At 37.7% G+C, this 14,038-nt stretch overlaps 1 protein-coding gene across 7 annotated transcripts in view; it reads right to left on the minus strand.

The window, feature by feature from the left end:
* Positions 1-213: 213 nt before the first annotated feature.
* The window catches only part of PROM1 (prominin 1), a 233,347-nt gene continuing 219,522 nt past the window's right edge, over positions 214-14,038 (minus strand). For 6 of the 7 annotated variants that reach the window (XM_074274792.1, XM_074274794.1, XM_074274788.1 and 3 more), the window contains 9 exons: positions 13,308-13,361; positions 12,143-12,223; positions 11,940-12,008; positions 10,161-10,253; positions 7,005-7,120; positions 6,353-6,376; positions 5,890-5,958; positions 2,793-2,832; positions 214-1,540 (listed from right to left, as the gene is read on the minus strand). In XM_074274792.1, the coding sequence (XP_074130893.1) occupies positions 2,814-2,832; positions 5,890-5,958; positions 6,353-6,376; positions 7,005-7,120; positions 10,161-10,253; positions 11,940-12,008; positions 12,143-12,223; positions 13,308-13,361 (525 nt within the window). In that variant the 3' untranslated portion in view covers positions 214-1,540; positions 2,793-2,813. The remainder of the gene's footprint in view (positions 1,541-2,792; positions 2,833-5,889; positions 5,959-6,352; positions 6,377-7,004; positions 7,121-10,160; positions 10,254-11,939; positions 12,009-12,142; positions 12,224-13,307; positions 13,362-14,038) is intronic. The other variant, XM_074274793.1, reaches the window with a different exon arrangement.

Below are 14,038 nucleotides of genomic sequence, written 5' to 3' on the forward strand. Positions count from 1 at the left end.
TTGCTTTTTTGAATATATTTTGTTTCCCCCACTGAAATGTGTGCCTTAAATAATTTTTTCTGTATTTCCAGTATCAGGGACACAATATCCCCTTTAAAAAATACATGATATAGTGAAATAAACCTAAGTTTTCACATGTAAAATTCAGTATCCTCAAGCCACCTTTCTCTCCCCCTCCCTCCCCCATGAATGAAAACAACTGTTGTCCACAAATCAAGTAGGCCATCTTATTTTTATTGGAATGAATTGGGGACAGACATCATTTTCAAGTGAAAGATACAACTTTAAAAAAAAAAAACCTGACATTTTGAATAATTTTACACATGTGCTACATTTTGCTTATTTGAAATGAGGTCTCTTCTGACCTGATATGTGAGTAATCTAGCAGAAAAAAAAATTCACAGCAAACAATTATTAGGAGCTTTCACCTAATTTTTAGGATCTCTTCCCAAAGAATCATTTATCATAGAAACAGAAAAACAGAGTGTCTGGCAAATAGTACTCCTCTGGCCTCGTGTCTGTCTGAAAATTGTGACCATTTTCCAGATGGCCTCATTTAATAGTTGAGTCATTTGAAATCCATACAAATTATTTTGATGGCCAAATAATCCTGAATATCTTGATTAGATTCCAAAGCCACCTCTAAGAGAAATAGCCTGTCTTTTTTCTCCCAAATTCACAGATCAGATGAATTTACATCCTCCTGGAGTTGACATCCATTAAAAACCATCCCAGTTTCCAATGACCTAAAAAAGCCAAGAACTCTATATATTTTAATTTTTTTTCAAATTACTATGAAGAATCAATCTGATTCTCAGATTTTTCTTCTGTATATTCTTTTCAAAATGATCTTAACGGATCATTTAAAGAGTAGAAGAAATACCTTATAGGTGGCATATGGGCCCAAAAGGACATACTGTAGAATTCACACACATACTTTGGTAAAAAATGGATTCTTTAACAGCACCAACAATCAACACCGATCATGCTGGTTTATGCTCATTTTGAAAGTAAATTATTCAATACTAGAATTGTTTGTTTTTTGAACACTTATAAGACTGTGGTAACAAAAGGTTTATATACAAAATCACTGCATATAAAATGTATTTTAAATGTAAACGTTGTCAGTTTAATGCATTTCCCAAAATAAAATGGAATAATTACACACAGGTAGTCATTCCCTGAAAAATCGCATTAAACAGAGCCGATATACAGGTATGGGTGGTTTGGAGATAGAAACCCAGTGTAAAAAAGTAAAAACCAAAAACTAACATCTTTCCCCGCCCCCTACAACATCTGAAATCCAGTGGCAGTCGCCGTGAACAGTGGTCAACCCGAAAGATGTGCTGGTGATTGAGCTCTAGTCGGGAAATGCATATCCGTCGGCTCACATCATAGCACCCCATCTTACGTCCTACGGTTCCTTGGTTTAAAGCTGTGTGACTAGTAAGCCGTCAAAAACCATACTGGATTTGAAAGGTGCTTGTAGATCAGAAGATAGGTAGAATGCTATGTTCTCTTCCATGTAAGCATCTTGAGACTGGAAATCAAGAGTCATAAAATAACTTAAGAAACATTTAAAGTCATCGAAATAGGTTCAGTGTAAAAAATTAGCAATTCAGAATCCTAAATAAAGTCCGGAAATGGATATATATCACGATGCTATAACTAGCTGTTATGGAACCAGGGGAAAACAGCCTAAAACATGCTCTCAAGTCACTCTTGCAATTCATGACATGAAAAGAATGCAAAAATCATTAATTAAATCATTTGCAGAAGCTTCTACACTGCTGAGTATATTTGTCCAATTTTATGGCCTTCTAAATTTCAATAATGCAGTACAAAGCCCCAGGGCAGGCCATATAGGGAGAGGGACCTTAACTCTACAAGAAGCTGAGGATCCACGCAGGTGGACAATCGCAACTTATCCTCTCAAGGGGTCGTTTAGAGCTTCTGAAACTTTTTCACTCATGACTCCTTTTGACCTGAGAAATTTTTGCGTGACCCTAGGCATATACATATATAAAAAAAGTCTACACATAAAACATTTGTTGATAATAAATTATAATTTCACGACTCCCACATTCAGTTAGGAGACCCCCATATGGGATTGCAAACTACAGTTTAAGAAGCCCTGATCTAGAGCAGTAGCGTGAAACTCAAATAGAAACGAGGGCCACTAAATAGTCCATAAAATCCCTGCGGATCACATATTAACTTGGTTTTAAAGTGCAATATTATTTCCATTTTATTGCATTTTTCCGAATTTTGTTAAAATTACATGTCAATATCTGATTTGGATCAGAGAGAAACTCAGAAATGCTGTAGGCCAAAAGTGTGTTTGATAGCACTGGCCTAGAGCATGGAGACTCCCCATCCCCCCAAAAAGAATTTGGCCAAATTCTCATAATTAGTGTACATCAAAGGCAGGATTAAAATTCAAACATGGCAGCCTCCAAGGTCAGCTCTCTAAGCATTGGGTCACTATATATATACATATATATATATATATATATATACATATATATACACACATATATATATATTATATTATATGATCATATATAATATAATAATATATTAATTAATTATATAGCTTTTATATTTATTTAGATAAATTATATATACATATGTGTACATATGTGTGTATATGTGTGTGTATATATATTTTAAAAAATGTGGAACAGGCCACTTAATTTAAGGAGTAAAAAGCCTATCATAATTCACTATATATTGCCAAAATTGATTCTGCTGGAGTCACAAATTATTTCATGTAGAAATTTCTAGCTTACCTCATCCAGTTCCAATATTCTCTACCACTGTTCCATGGCACTAAAAAAAGAAAAGAAAGATATGACACTTTTGGAAAAATGATTTAGTGTGAAAAAACAACTGTGGCAATGAGGAAGAGAAGACCTAAAGGCTTTTAGGATAAATTGACTTCATGACCACCAGTGGCAAAGCAAAGCTTCCAAAATGTGTAAGTCCTAATGGCATCCTCAGAAGAAATTCTCTCAAGTGGAACGCTGTCATTTAAATCAGTGGTTCTCATGTAGTGGTCTGCAATCCCCTTGGGGTTTTGTGATGTACAAAAAGGCTGGAGCTAAAAATCCTTTAATGGCACCTTGGACAATAAAGAATTGCCCAATTATATTACAGATCTATTTTTCCTCTGTGAAAATAAGCAAGTGATCTTTTTAAAAAATATCTTATAATTATGACTGTCTAATGTAAATTTTAACATGAAGCTTTTGGGGATAAAAGCTATCACTGGATGTTGTGAGTGCTCCATAAATGTAAGAGAATATTATGAGTAGGATATTGAATTGCCCTGTAGTAACTCAACACATTGTTGAAAGGGGTTTATAGAACCAAAAAATACATTTATTAGGAACCAGTGACCTAAATGTTTTGATATCATTTCCAGATGTTTTTAAGAAAGTACACAGGAAAGCCTCGTCAGAAAGTTTCTTTTAAAAAAATCAATGTAATAAAACTACCATCAAGTTCAGAAAAAATTAATCTTCCCTCAAAAGTACATGGAAGAAAAATGTAAACTAGCAAAAGTAATAAAAAGAGAGAAGCCAGGGATGACTTGCTCTCCAATGGGATTGTTGCTCTCTATGGAAGACAGAAAACGAGCTGCATTTTAGTATAGATTTTATTACAAAAAATATCCTCTGGGCTTGAAATCAAACTCCTGCTTAATTTCTACTTTACAATCTTATAGTCTTTCTATTGAGTAAGAATACATGAATATGCATTATGTGCTGATTATGGCTATCTAAAGTAAATCTGTTCCTCAAAGGGACAGCTCAACAAGTCTTCCTTTTTTGAGTTATTGATAATGAGGAAACTGTATTTTAAATGTAACTATGAAATATCTCCTGAATCTGCTCTTCCTCTTTATTCATTGTCTTAAGGCCCAAGTTTATATATAAAATATTTATTTTTCTGTTACTTATATATACAAGAATTATGTTTGTATGTTCGAGTGAATATATGTACGTCTCTTTCCTTTCTCAGATTCCTTATTTTTGTCATTGCTGTATTCCAATAAATTCTTTGTATTACTGCCTGTTTATGAACCCCAGAATTAACATCTAACAATAAATAGTCTTTAGAAAACCTAAAACTCCAAGCCCAGGGGAACATGGGCATCAAGTAAGAATCCTGAGGTCAAGAATTCTTCAATCAGTCAACCAGCTAGTCTTTATTGACCCCTCCCAGCTAGCCGATCAAACACCAAATTAGCAATAGCTAGGTGGTTAGCACAGTGGTAGAGTGGTGGACCTGGAGCTTGGAAGATGGTCCTGGGAACGTTCTAGCTATGTGATCCAGATTAACCTCCCTGGTTCAGTTTCCTCAGCTGTAAAATGAGGACAATGTTAGCACCTACCTCCTAAGGTTGCAGTGCAGATCAAATGAGATCAAATGGATAAAACTCGGTATCTGGTACATAGTAGATGCTAACCATTACACATTGTCCCTTTTCTTTCAACTTTGCATCTAAAATTTAGACTAAAAGAAAAAGCCCCAAATTGTTGCTTTTCTCAAACATCCGTGGTTCAGAGGTAGAAGAAACATCCTCTCCCTTGGGGTAGAAAGTCTTTCGTTCTATGATCTCGTTCTATGGAGCAGACACATTTTCTTGCTCTGCTTGAAGTCATTATGAACAAGGAGCACTCTACCCAACTTTTCTCAGTAACTTTAGGCAGAGGGAGCAAAGGAATCCACAGAAATACAAACCATCTTTGGCTCTGGAAAAAAAAAAGAATGGCTCCCACTTTTATTGCACTTCTCACTGTTGGCGCTCCCATGGTCTGATAGCTCATCTCACAAAATGGCACCTTTACCATTTTGTGGGTAAAGAAACCACGAGTCACTGAGGTCCGTAAGTGACTCGACGGGTCACAGAACTTGGGATCCCAATGGAAGTGTTCCTGACTTCAACACTAGTTCTCCAGCCACTAAACTTCCCTTCCCCACATGTGCATAGGGCAGCATGGACCTGGTTTTCCTTTTGTGAAATAAGAAACCACCTTGGGCTTGATTTAGTTCCTAGATTCCTAGATTCAGTTCCTCACCAGGGACAAGTTAAAGTTAATGAGAAACTATGTCTTTAAGGGAGGGGGAAATCCAACTCCTTGCTTCTCCTCCCCACCCCCAACTCCAACCACCGTGTCCCATCAAACAGAACATTTCATTCAGAAACAGCAGAATATACCACGAGCTCCACAGTATAAATCCAAGACAAGTTTCCTGAGCCCAACATGCAATAGTATTTCTGTCAAATTTAACATGTTGGTAAGCACGAGCCGATGCCTTTAAGGATCTTTCTTTAAAGTAGTTGTCTATTCCTCTCAATATTTCCTCACACATGTACAATATGACAGAAAATCCTCGATTACACATTTTAAAAACTTTTCTTTCAGAAGTGTCAGATTAGCTTATCTCCATGACAAAACAGCATAAAATAAACTCCCCAAAGGCCTGCTATATAAACTCAATAAGCCTTATTAGTACAGTGATTCAGTGATAGAGGAGTAATCCGATTAAATGAAACATGTAAAACATGTGAATGCACTTAATCATCAATGGCCTTTCACCTGCTGCATAAAGTAATTTTAAGACAGCTTCATTCCGTGACATCTTGTACAATTATAAAGGTGTTTTGATATTTTTAAAAGCACCAAAATACTTGAAAGCATGACCAGATCTCCCCCAATGCACGGTGTGACTTAAGATCAATCACTTCAAATAAACCATCATGCAGAAAAGAAAAAAAAAAGTGGTTTGTTTATGCATGCAGAAAATGCAATTAAAGGATTAATATAGCACATAAAGAGCCAGGACTAGAAGGCATGCAGTTTCAGGTTTTTGTGTTACCTTGTCATAACAGGATTGTGAAGACCATATAAATGATCTTTATGATAACCATAATTACCATTTTCCATACTGTAACAAAATAAATATACCAAAAAAAGACTTATGTTATTGCTAAGATGAAAAAGTAGCAACATGGATTACAAAGACAATGTAAGAGGCAATGGAGAACAAGTTAAAAACAAACTAATGTTGGTACAACATGTAAAAAGGTCAACTCAGATTCTGTATCCTTTACAAACCACCACCAAACACTCTAAACAACTACTTTTATACATTAAATATATAGATAATATATAGATGCATATAAATCTGCTTTAAGAGGCTTTACATTGACTGTATTTTCATCTGGACCTGTTTTGCAATAGGCCTATATCTTATTAGTCAAAGGTCCTTCACTGAGTAACATAAATCCCCTACACCCGCTTTATGAAAAGATTTAAATACTGTAAAAAAAAAGTCTTACTTTTTCATGGGTAAAGTTTCAACACTAAAAGATATAAAACAAAAAAGGAAACAATTATTTTTTAAAATACTCATGGAGGTGAACAGCTGCTTTCCCATACTGCCTTTCTACTATAGTAGCTTGGAAGAGCCAAAAGGATGGGCAGACTTGGGGGGGAAACAGGCCAAGAACAAGGAGCACAATGGGCAAAATTTAAAATGAAAACACAAACACACACAAGAGTTAAGTTCATGGGAGAGTGAGGAAAAACAAAAACAAAAACAAAAACACCACATATGGTTAAATGAAAACTAGTAAAAACAGTTATCATAAAGTGAAATGCCAAGTCCCTGAGACAGAAGAACTGTAAATAAGAAATAGAAGATTGGTTAAAGAAAGCAAGGAAATTAAAGAGAAAATAATTAAGACCAGGATCCCTGGAGCAAAGGAATATTTAGTGTGACTGATAATATTTCATGTAGGGGAGCTCACTGACTCTTAACAAGAGTAACCCTAGCAATACGAGATGTTTCTCCTTTATTTTTTATGACAAAATAGGAAAAGTAGAATTTCTAAGTGAGTGAAATTATGTGAGTGGGGGCGATGGGGAGGCTTAGGAAATTTCTATTTTAATGTCGATCCCTCCCTTCTTCCTTAAAATCCACACACTTACTCATCATAGACATCTTCTGAATCCATCCGGCGATAATATTTGGATAGCTTTACAGCAAGAATTATAGCAGGAACTAAAAATATGGTGGCACCTCCCAAGCCAAACCAGAACACATTCTGGAAGACAACAAAAGGCAAAACTTAAGTTAAATATCATGTGAATAAAGTCGAGGTAGAATACCGGATTGTTATCAAAGGTCTGAGTTCAAATCTGGACTCTAATCAGTTCCCTCTTCTGCCACAGTTTATGAATCTCTAAAAGCAATTGGACTAGACTAGACAGGGGATACGCCAATAATCCATTATCCTTTATCTACATCCTATGTTTTCCTTGCAACTTCTTATCCGCCTCCCCCTGAATTCCTTTTCGGTTCAGTTGTTTCCAGCCATAGCCAACTCTCTGTGATCCCATTTGGAATTTTCTGGGTAAGGATGCCGGAGAGTCTGCGACATTTCCTTCTGCTTTTGATATCTCCTTCTTCAGATCATTGTGCAGATGAGGCACTGAAGCCGACAGGGCCGAGTGCCTTGCCCAGGGTCACACAGCTGGGAAGGGGCGGAGACCAGATCTGAATGCAGGGAGGGGTCCTGATACCCAAGCCAGCTGGATTCTAAGCCCAATTCAAATACCACATTTTCCAGGAAGAGAAAACTTCTGGGACCCCTCCATTCAGAAATGACTTATCCTTCTTCACACAGCTCTGGGCATTTCATTGGTGAACTTTCTGCTCCACTGATTCTGTGTTACTTTTTAGAAAAGCTGTTTATGTATGTACCATATTCTCTCTCTTTGACTACATGCTCCACGAGGGAGGGAACGGGGTCTTATTTAAGTTAAATTCCCCCCTTCAATCTAGGACAATGCTCTGCAAATAGTAGACACCCAGATGTCGATGACAATAATATGCCATCCGTGCACTTAATCTGCAGCATCTGCTCTACACACCAGAAAATTAGATTAATTGCTGTGTTCTGAAGATATTCTGCGCTCTCCCATGACATGAGTTATTTATTGGAATTGGCGTGCCCTCTTCCCCTCATCTCCCACCAAAACTTGTACCAGCTGACTTTCCACCCATTCTTTAACATTTAGCTAAAAAGGCTACCTAATCCTATTTTAAAGTGTTTTTTTTAATTAAAATTGTTTATTTTCAAATTATATGCATGGATAATTTTTCAACATTGACCGTTCAAAACCTTGTGTCTCAAATTTTCCCTTCCTTCCCCCTAACCCCCTCCCCATGGCAAGTAATCCAATATATGTTAAACATATTAAAATATATGTTAAATCCTATACAATTACCTTGCTGAACAAGAAAAATCAGATCAAAAAGGAAAAAAAAAAGAGAACTAAAACAAGAGGCAAGCAAACAACAACAGATTCACAAGGAACTTTAGGGACCATCCAGGTCTAGCCGTCCTATCCCTACGTTCCCACCCCTAATGGGTTATCCTGCCAAAGTCTTCACATTTCCACTCACCACTTTGCAAAAAAGCCCATTCTGTTGTTAGCAGCTGTAACACCAGAAAGTTTTTCTTGAACAGAACTCTTTCTCCTTGTAACTTCTACCCACAAGTCTCAGCCTGGGACTCTCTGGAACTACTCCATCATTGTCCTCCATTAGACCTCTTCTACTCCCCCTAAACTCAAAGTTTCTCTGTTTCACATCTCACACACCCAATTATTTCTTTACAAGTTCCTCATGTACTGGTCTTGATTCCCTATAATATTCTGCTCACTTTCTCTCCACGTGCAGGAGTTTATCAATGTCTCTCTCAAAACGGGGAGCCCAGAAATGGAAATAAACCTCCAGATGTGGTCTGAGGAGGCCGGGGACACTGGGTCCACTATCTGCCTTTTCTGGACACCATTCACGGGTGAGCACAGACTAAGCTTGCACGAGCTTTCTTTGGCAGCCACTGGATGTTGTCATTTCACAATGAGTGTCACAGCCAACTGAAGCTCTCAAGCCTTTTCCTGCAATACCAGGAGTCTCCCAGTCTGTACTTGGTTTCTGCAGGCCTGATACTTATTTTCTTTCCATGGTCTCTCATTAGAGCCAGCCCATGGTGACGAGAACATCCTATATAATGATTCTGGTATATGCATAAGTAATAAAAGTGTCACAAGTGAGATTTAAGCCTGTCACCCGGCTCCAGAGCCAGTACCGACCCCTGTTCCCCCACCCCAAGTTATGGGGGGAAAACTGAGCTTTTCTTTTTTATTTATTTTTTACATTGTACTTGCCCCACGGGAGGGGGAAGGTTAGTGATAATTGCTCCAAAGTTCTAGAAAATCCTGAACCAAAGATGAAGTTAGGGTTAGTATAATTTTAATGTCAAATAGATTTTGCATTACTCTGAATCTTTCAGGAAACAAATTGGCCAGAAGCATGAACTATTTGCCCATGTTCTGATTAGGGTTTTTAGTTAATGATAATAACTTGCACTGATGTGATGTTTTGCAGACACGCGTTGCTTGGATTCTAACAATCCTCTGTGGTAGGCAGAGTAGGTAGTATTATTCCTATTTACAGGTGAGAAAACTGGGGCTCTGGGGAGCAGAAGGGACTTTGAGATCACATTTAGAGCTTGGAATCACAGAAAGTTGGATGGGAAGGATGATGGATTTAGTCTAGAATGCAGGTCTTCTGCCTTGAAGTCCATTCTCTTCTCCCATGTTGGAGGAGACAAAAAGGATACAACTAATTTAATCACCCAATCAGAACTATCCAGAATCTTGTAATTATTTTTGAAGAAATATTTGTCGAAATATGAAGCATTTTACTTCCCATAACCTGTCTCATCTACTCACTACCAACTAGAGGGCACTGGAGTGCAAAAAACATCAGGTCAGGAGTCAACAAGACTCATCTCCATGAGTTCAAATCCGGCCTCGGACACTTCCGAGTTGCATGACACTGAGCAAACCTTTTACCCCTTTACCCCCCATTTGTAAAATGAGCTGGAAGTGGAAATGGCAGAACCGTTGCCGTCTCTTTGCCAGATGAGATCAGGAAGAGTCAGGCTTGATTGAAAAATGATTGGATAACCAAAAAACCATATAAATATTTACATGGGAGTAGAATAATAGCAATGAAAAACTGATATTTAGACAATGATTGAATGAATGTTTTCAAAGACAAATATCACTTACCACAGAATTAGTGACATAGCTGCACAGAAATATCTCAACAGCAGTATCTATGATGTTGGCGAGGGGTTTGCAGGCTGCCACATCCATGGTGATCTAAAAGGGGACAGAAGGGAACAGAGACATGTTTTGTTAAGACAATTATTTCTGAATGTGGCCAGAACTTTTATAATAAAATCTGATATTAAACTTTTATTTTAAAAACCAAAATTTTATAATAAAACCTGACTTTAAACCTTTGTAAAAATCTACCAGCAACTTCTCAAACATGTATTAATTGTCATATATATAAGATATATAAAAATGACACTGATGTGCTATCAAGTAAGACATCAAGTTAACTTTTCCAGTAATGGAAATTTCCTGAGTCACCCATACTCTACTGTTAAGCCAGAAGCAAAAGGATTTGGATGATGGATCGGGGGAAGTCGAATGTAGCAGCTCAGAATCCATTGGTATATTTGTTGGGTTTCATCGCCATGGCCCTCTCCCACTTTTACATAAATCCCATTGTTTGTTGAGCAGGATCCATCTCCCACCCTCCACTACTGCTTATTCTCCCTTCTCTACTGCCTGCCTATTTAAATTTTATTTTCCTCCCAGCATTTACTTTACTTCTTCCTTTTCAAAGTTTCATGGAGTTCACAGCTTTGTACCATAAAATGAAAGGGACAAGGGCATTTGTTTATTAAATATTTCAGAACTGTCTCACCCATTTTCATTCTTCTAAATCCATCTGTTAAGTTAAAAACTTTTCTAAAACCAAGAACACTGAAATAATTCTGGTGTGTATATATCTAAGAAAAACCCCCTTTTCCCCAATATCGTTGTTATCTAGGACATGGTATAATCTATAGGGTGTCCCCAAAGTCTTAGTGTAGCCAAAAGAAACTTGTTGTGAAGTTACCTGGAATATTTCAATAGACTCTACTTTCTTCCCCCTTCCAAAACAGCATTCCTACTACTGCCCTATTCAATATCCTTCCTCTCCGCTCTCCAGCTCCATTGTTCCTCTCCACAGCACTCTGCTCAGCCCAAATGGAATATTCATCACTCCCTGTGCTTGTCTCTTGGTCTTTGGCTCCTGGGCTTTTTCTCCCATCACTCTCCACATGTCTGGAACTTTGGTTTTCCTCACCTGACCCCCTCATTCCTCTACTTACACAGCTCGTGCACATCTGTTGTGTTGTTCCACCGCAACGAAAGCAGAACAGTCAAGGGCGGTGTCATTTCTGAGGCTCTCTGTGTACCACCTGATATGTTACCTGATCAATTGTCATACCCAATGAACTCATTGACAAAGGGGGAACCTCAGATTTGCTGATGGTCACACAGCTCGTTGACAGCAGAGCCCAACAACACAATCACTAGGTTGGTCGGCTCGCTGACCCCGGTGATATTGGAGCTCTCCAGCAATCCTGGAGCCCAATTTAGGCAAGCAGTTCCTACCAAGAGTTCTCCAGGAGAGATGGGATTATCAGCACATGAAGATACAGACTGGCCATTGCATCTCTCCTTCCAATTACTGCCAGTCAAAGCAACAAGGGATCCAAGGGGGGAAAGCTGCCCTGTGTGGAAGCAAGTCAAGCCCAGCTCTCCTGTTCCACCAATGGTGCTTCTCTTCACTTTCATTGCCATGACTCTCCCATCAAAAAGTTCCAGGTTACTTTTTACTTGTACTTAGTCAAGTGATGAGAAAATGCATTTGTCAAATTTACTTATGTTTAAACATCTGAAAAGATATGAGCATACTATGTCAGGAACCTGAAAGAGCCCACTTACCGAGTCTTTGACCCACTGAAAATACTGTTCAAAGTAGTCTATGATCATACCCATAAACTTCTTAGTTTCCTGAAAATGTGAATAGGAAAATAGTTATTACTCATATATTCACCTAAAAATAATACATGTCCATATGTCCATATGTAAATATATGCATACTGAAAATAATATATGCACACATTCTAAAAATTAAAAGGACTTACCTCAATAATAATAAAGGATGCATTATTATTAATGAGGAGCTGAGCACTTTCCACAGTGGCAAGGACTTGAGACACTTTAACCTGAGGAAAAAAATAATTATTTGTAATAACATCAAGGCTTTTAAGGATATCATTAGAGATTTTTTATGCAGATTTGTACAAGTATGTAATAATAACAGCAAAATAAGTCAGAGGTAAGTGTTGGAGTTGAAAGAATACTCCCCTCACTGTATAGAGCAGGTATAAATTAGCACAAGAATTATTTTTTCTCTACTTTCCAATTAAGGAGACTGAGGTTAAATGACTTGCCAAAAATCAAATAGAAAGGAAATGCTAAAGCTGAGATAGGAACCCTGTTCTCATGCCAAGTTCAGCTCTCTTTCCTTCAGTAGAGGCCAAAGGAATGAATGGTCATGTCTCATGTCTGGATTTAAATGGTAAGGAAAGGGAGGTTCAGGGAGAGGAGGCAGCATCTGATCCAAGGTTCTCAGGCAGTTTGGACTAGAATCTAGGTCTCCAAATGTCTTTTACTCCTATGTCCTTTCATTTATTCCATCCCTATTCCATTATTCCATTTATTCCACTGTGTTCAACCACTGTCCATGGTGGTTACGGTGAATGCCAAATGATAGCACTGACCCAAGGAGACGCAGTCTAGAGGGGGTTTATCAGTGCTTCAAGATTTGCAATGATCCAAGCTCCGGTCTCTTGCCTCATGGGCATTTCTGAAATTGACAGACAAGGAGAGGCGCCCAGTCTTTGGCCATGGTGGACAGCAGAATCACCTGGTCCATGGAAGCATCAAAAACCGTGACCAGGACTAGATCAATGACTCAAAAACAGTGGGGTCATTGGAGACCACTACAACTAATAGCTAAGGAAAAGAAGTGGTCTACACCAGCAGGAGTAAGCTCACCCTTCAATCCCACACCCAGTGCCCTGAACTGATTGCAAAAAAAAATATAACACCACAAAATCTTTAAATTACTCTAAAGATATTTGCATAGAAGTTATATATCTAGAATTTTAAAGTGGGAGAAGATGACAGGAACTTATTTTTACCAAAATGTGCCATGTCATTCTTTCCTAAAACCTGAATGGAACAGATTTTAAAAGAGAAGAACCTCCCCTAAGGCAAGAAGAAGCAACAAAAATAAAAACTTACCATAAGTTCAGATGATGTCTTTTGTAATAGCCTGATACTCTGATTTAAAGTGCTCTGGGAAATAAGCAGAAATCATATTTTCCATGTCATTGTAAGACAGCAAGATCTGATCTGGCAATAATCTCCATAGGCACTACAGTGGCAGAATAGCCTGATTCTATGAAAGCTACTACATGCTGATAGCAAAAGGGAATGACCCTAACCCCAACTTCTTTCTCATCAAGGAAATAGAGCGTGAAAAAGGAAGCATTCAACATCTTCATATGCATCAGACGGTAATATATTAGAATGAAAAATCAAAGTAACTGAGGGAATAGATGATTAGAACTTACTGATTTCTACAGAAATTGGAAGTAGTAGTTTTTAAAAGTTGGATGTTTTGTAGACATGTGGGTGGTAGCAAAGAATGAATATGAACATAGGAAAGAGAAAATATAGGGAGAGAAAATTGGCTAATTAGTCATGACTGAATTTTTAATTAAGGAAGTGAAAATTAGCATTTAAAATTATTTTAGCAATAGGAATAAAAGGTGGGGAGCTCACTACTTTAAATGGCATACTTTTGGGGGACCACACTAATTAATATAAAGTTTTATTCACAATAGGCCTTCCTATAACATCCATCCATTACTTCTAGGTCTGTTTCGCGGACTTTCACAGAGAAATGTACAACTTCTGCTACAAGACAAACCTTCAAATAAGTGAAAATAGTGACAAGACTCTACTGAATC

The sequence above is a fragment of the Sminthopsis crassicaudata genome, chromosome 6, assembly GCF_048593235.1.
Source record: "Sminthopsis crassicaudata isolate SCR6 chromosome 6, ASM4859323v1, whole genome shotgun sequence".
In the NCBI taxonomy this organism is placed as follows: Eukaryota; Metazoa; Chordata; class Mammalia; order Dasyuromorphia; family Dasyuridae; genus Sminthopsis; species Sminthopsis crassicaudata.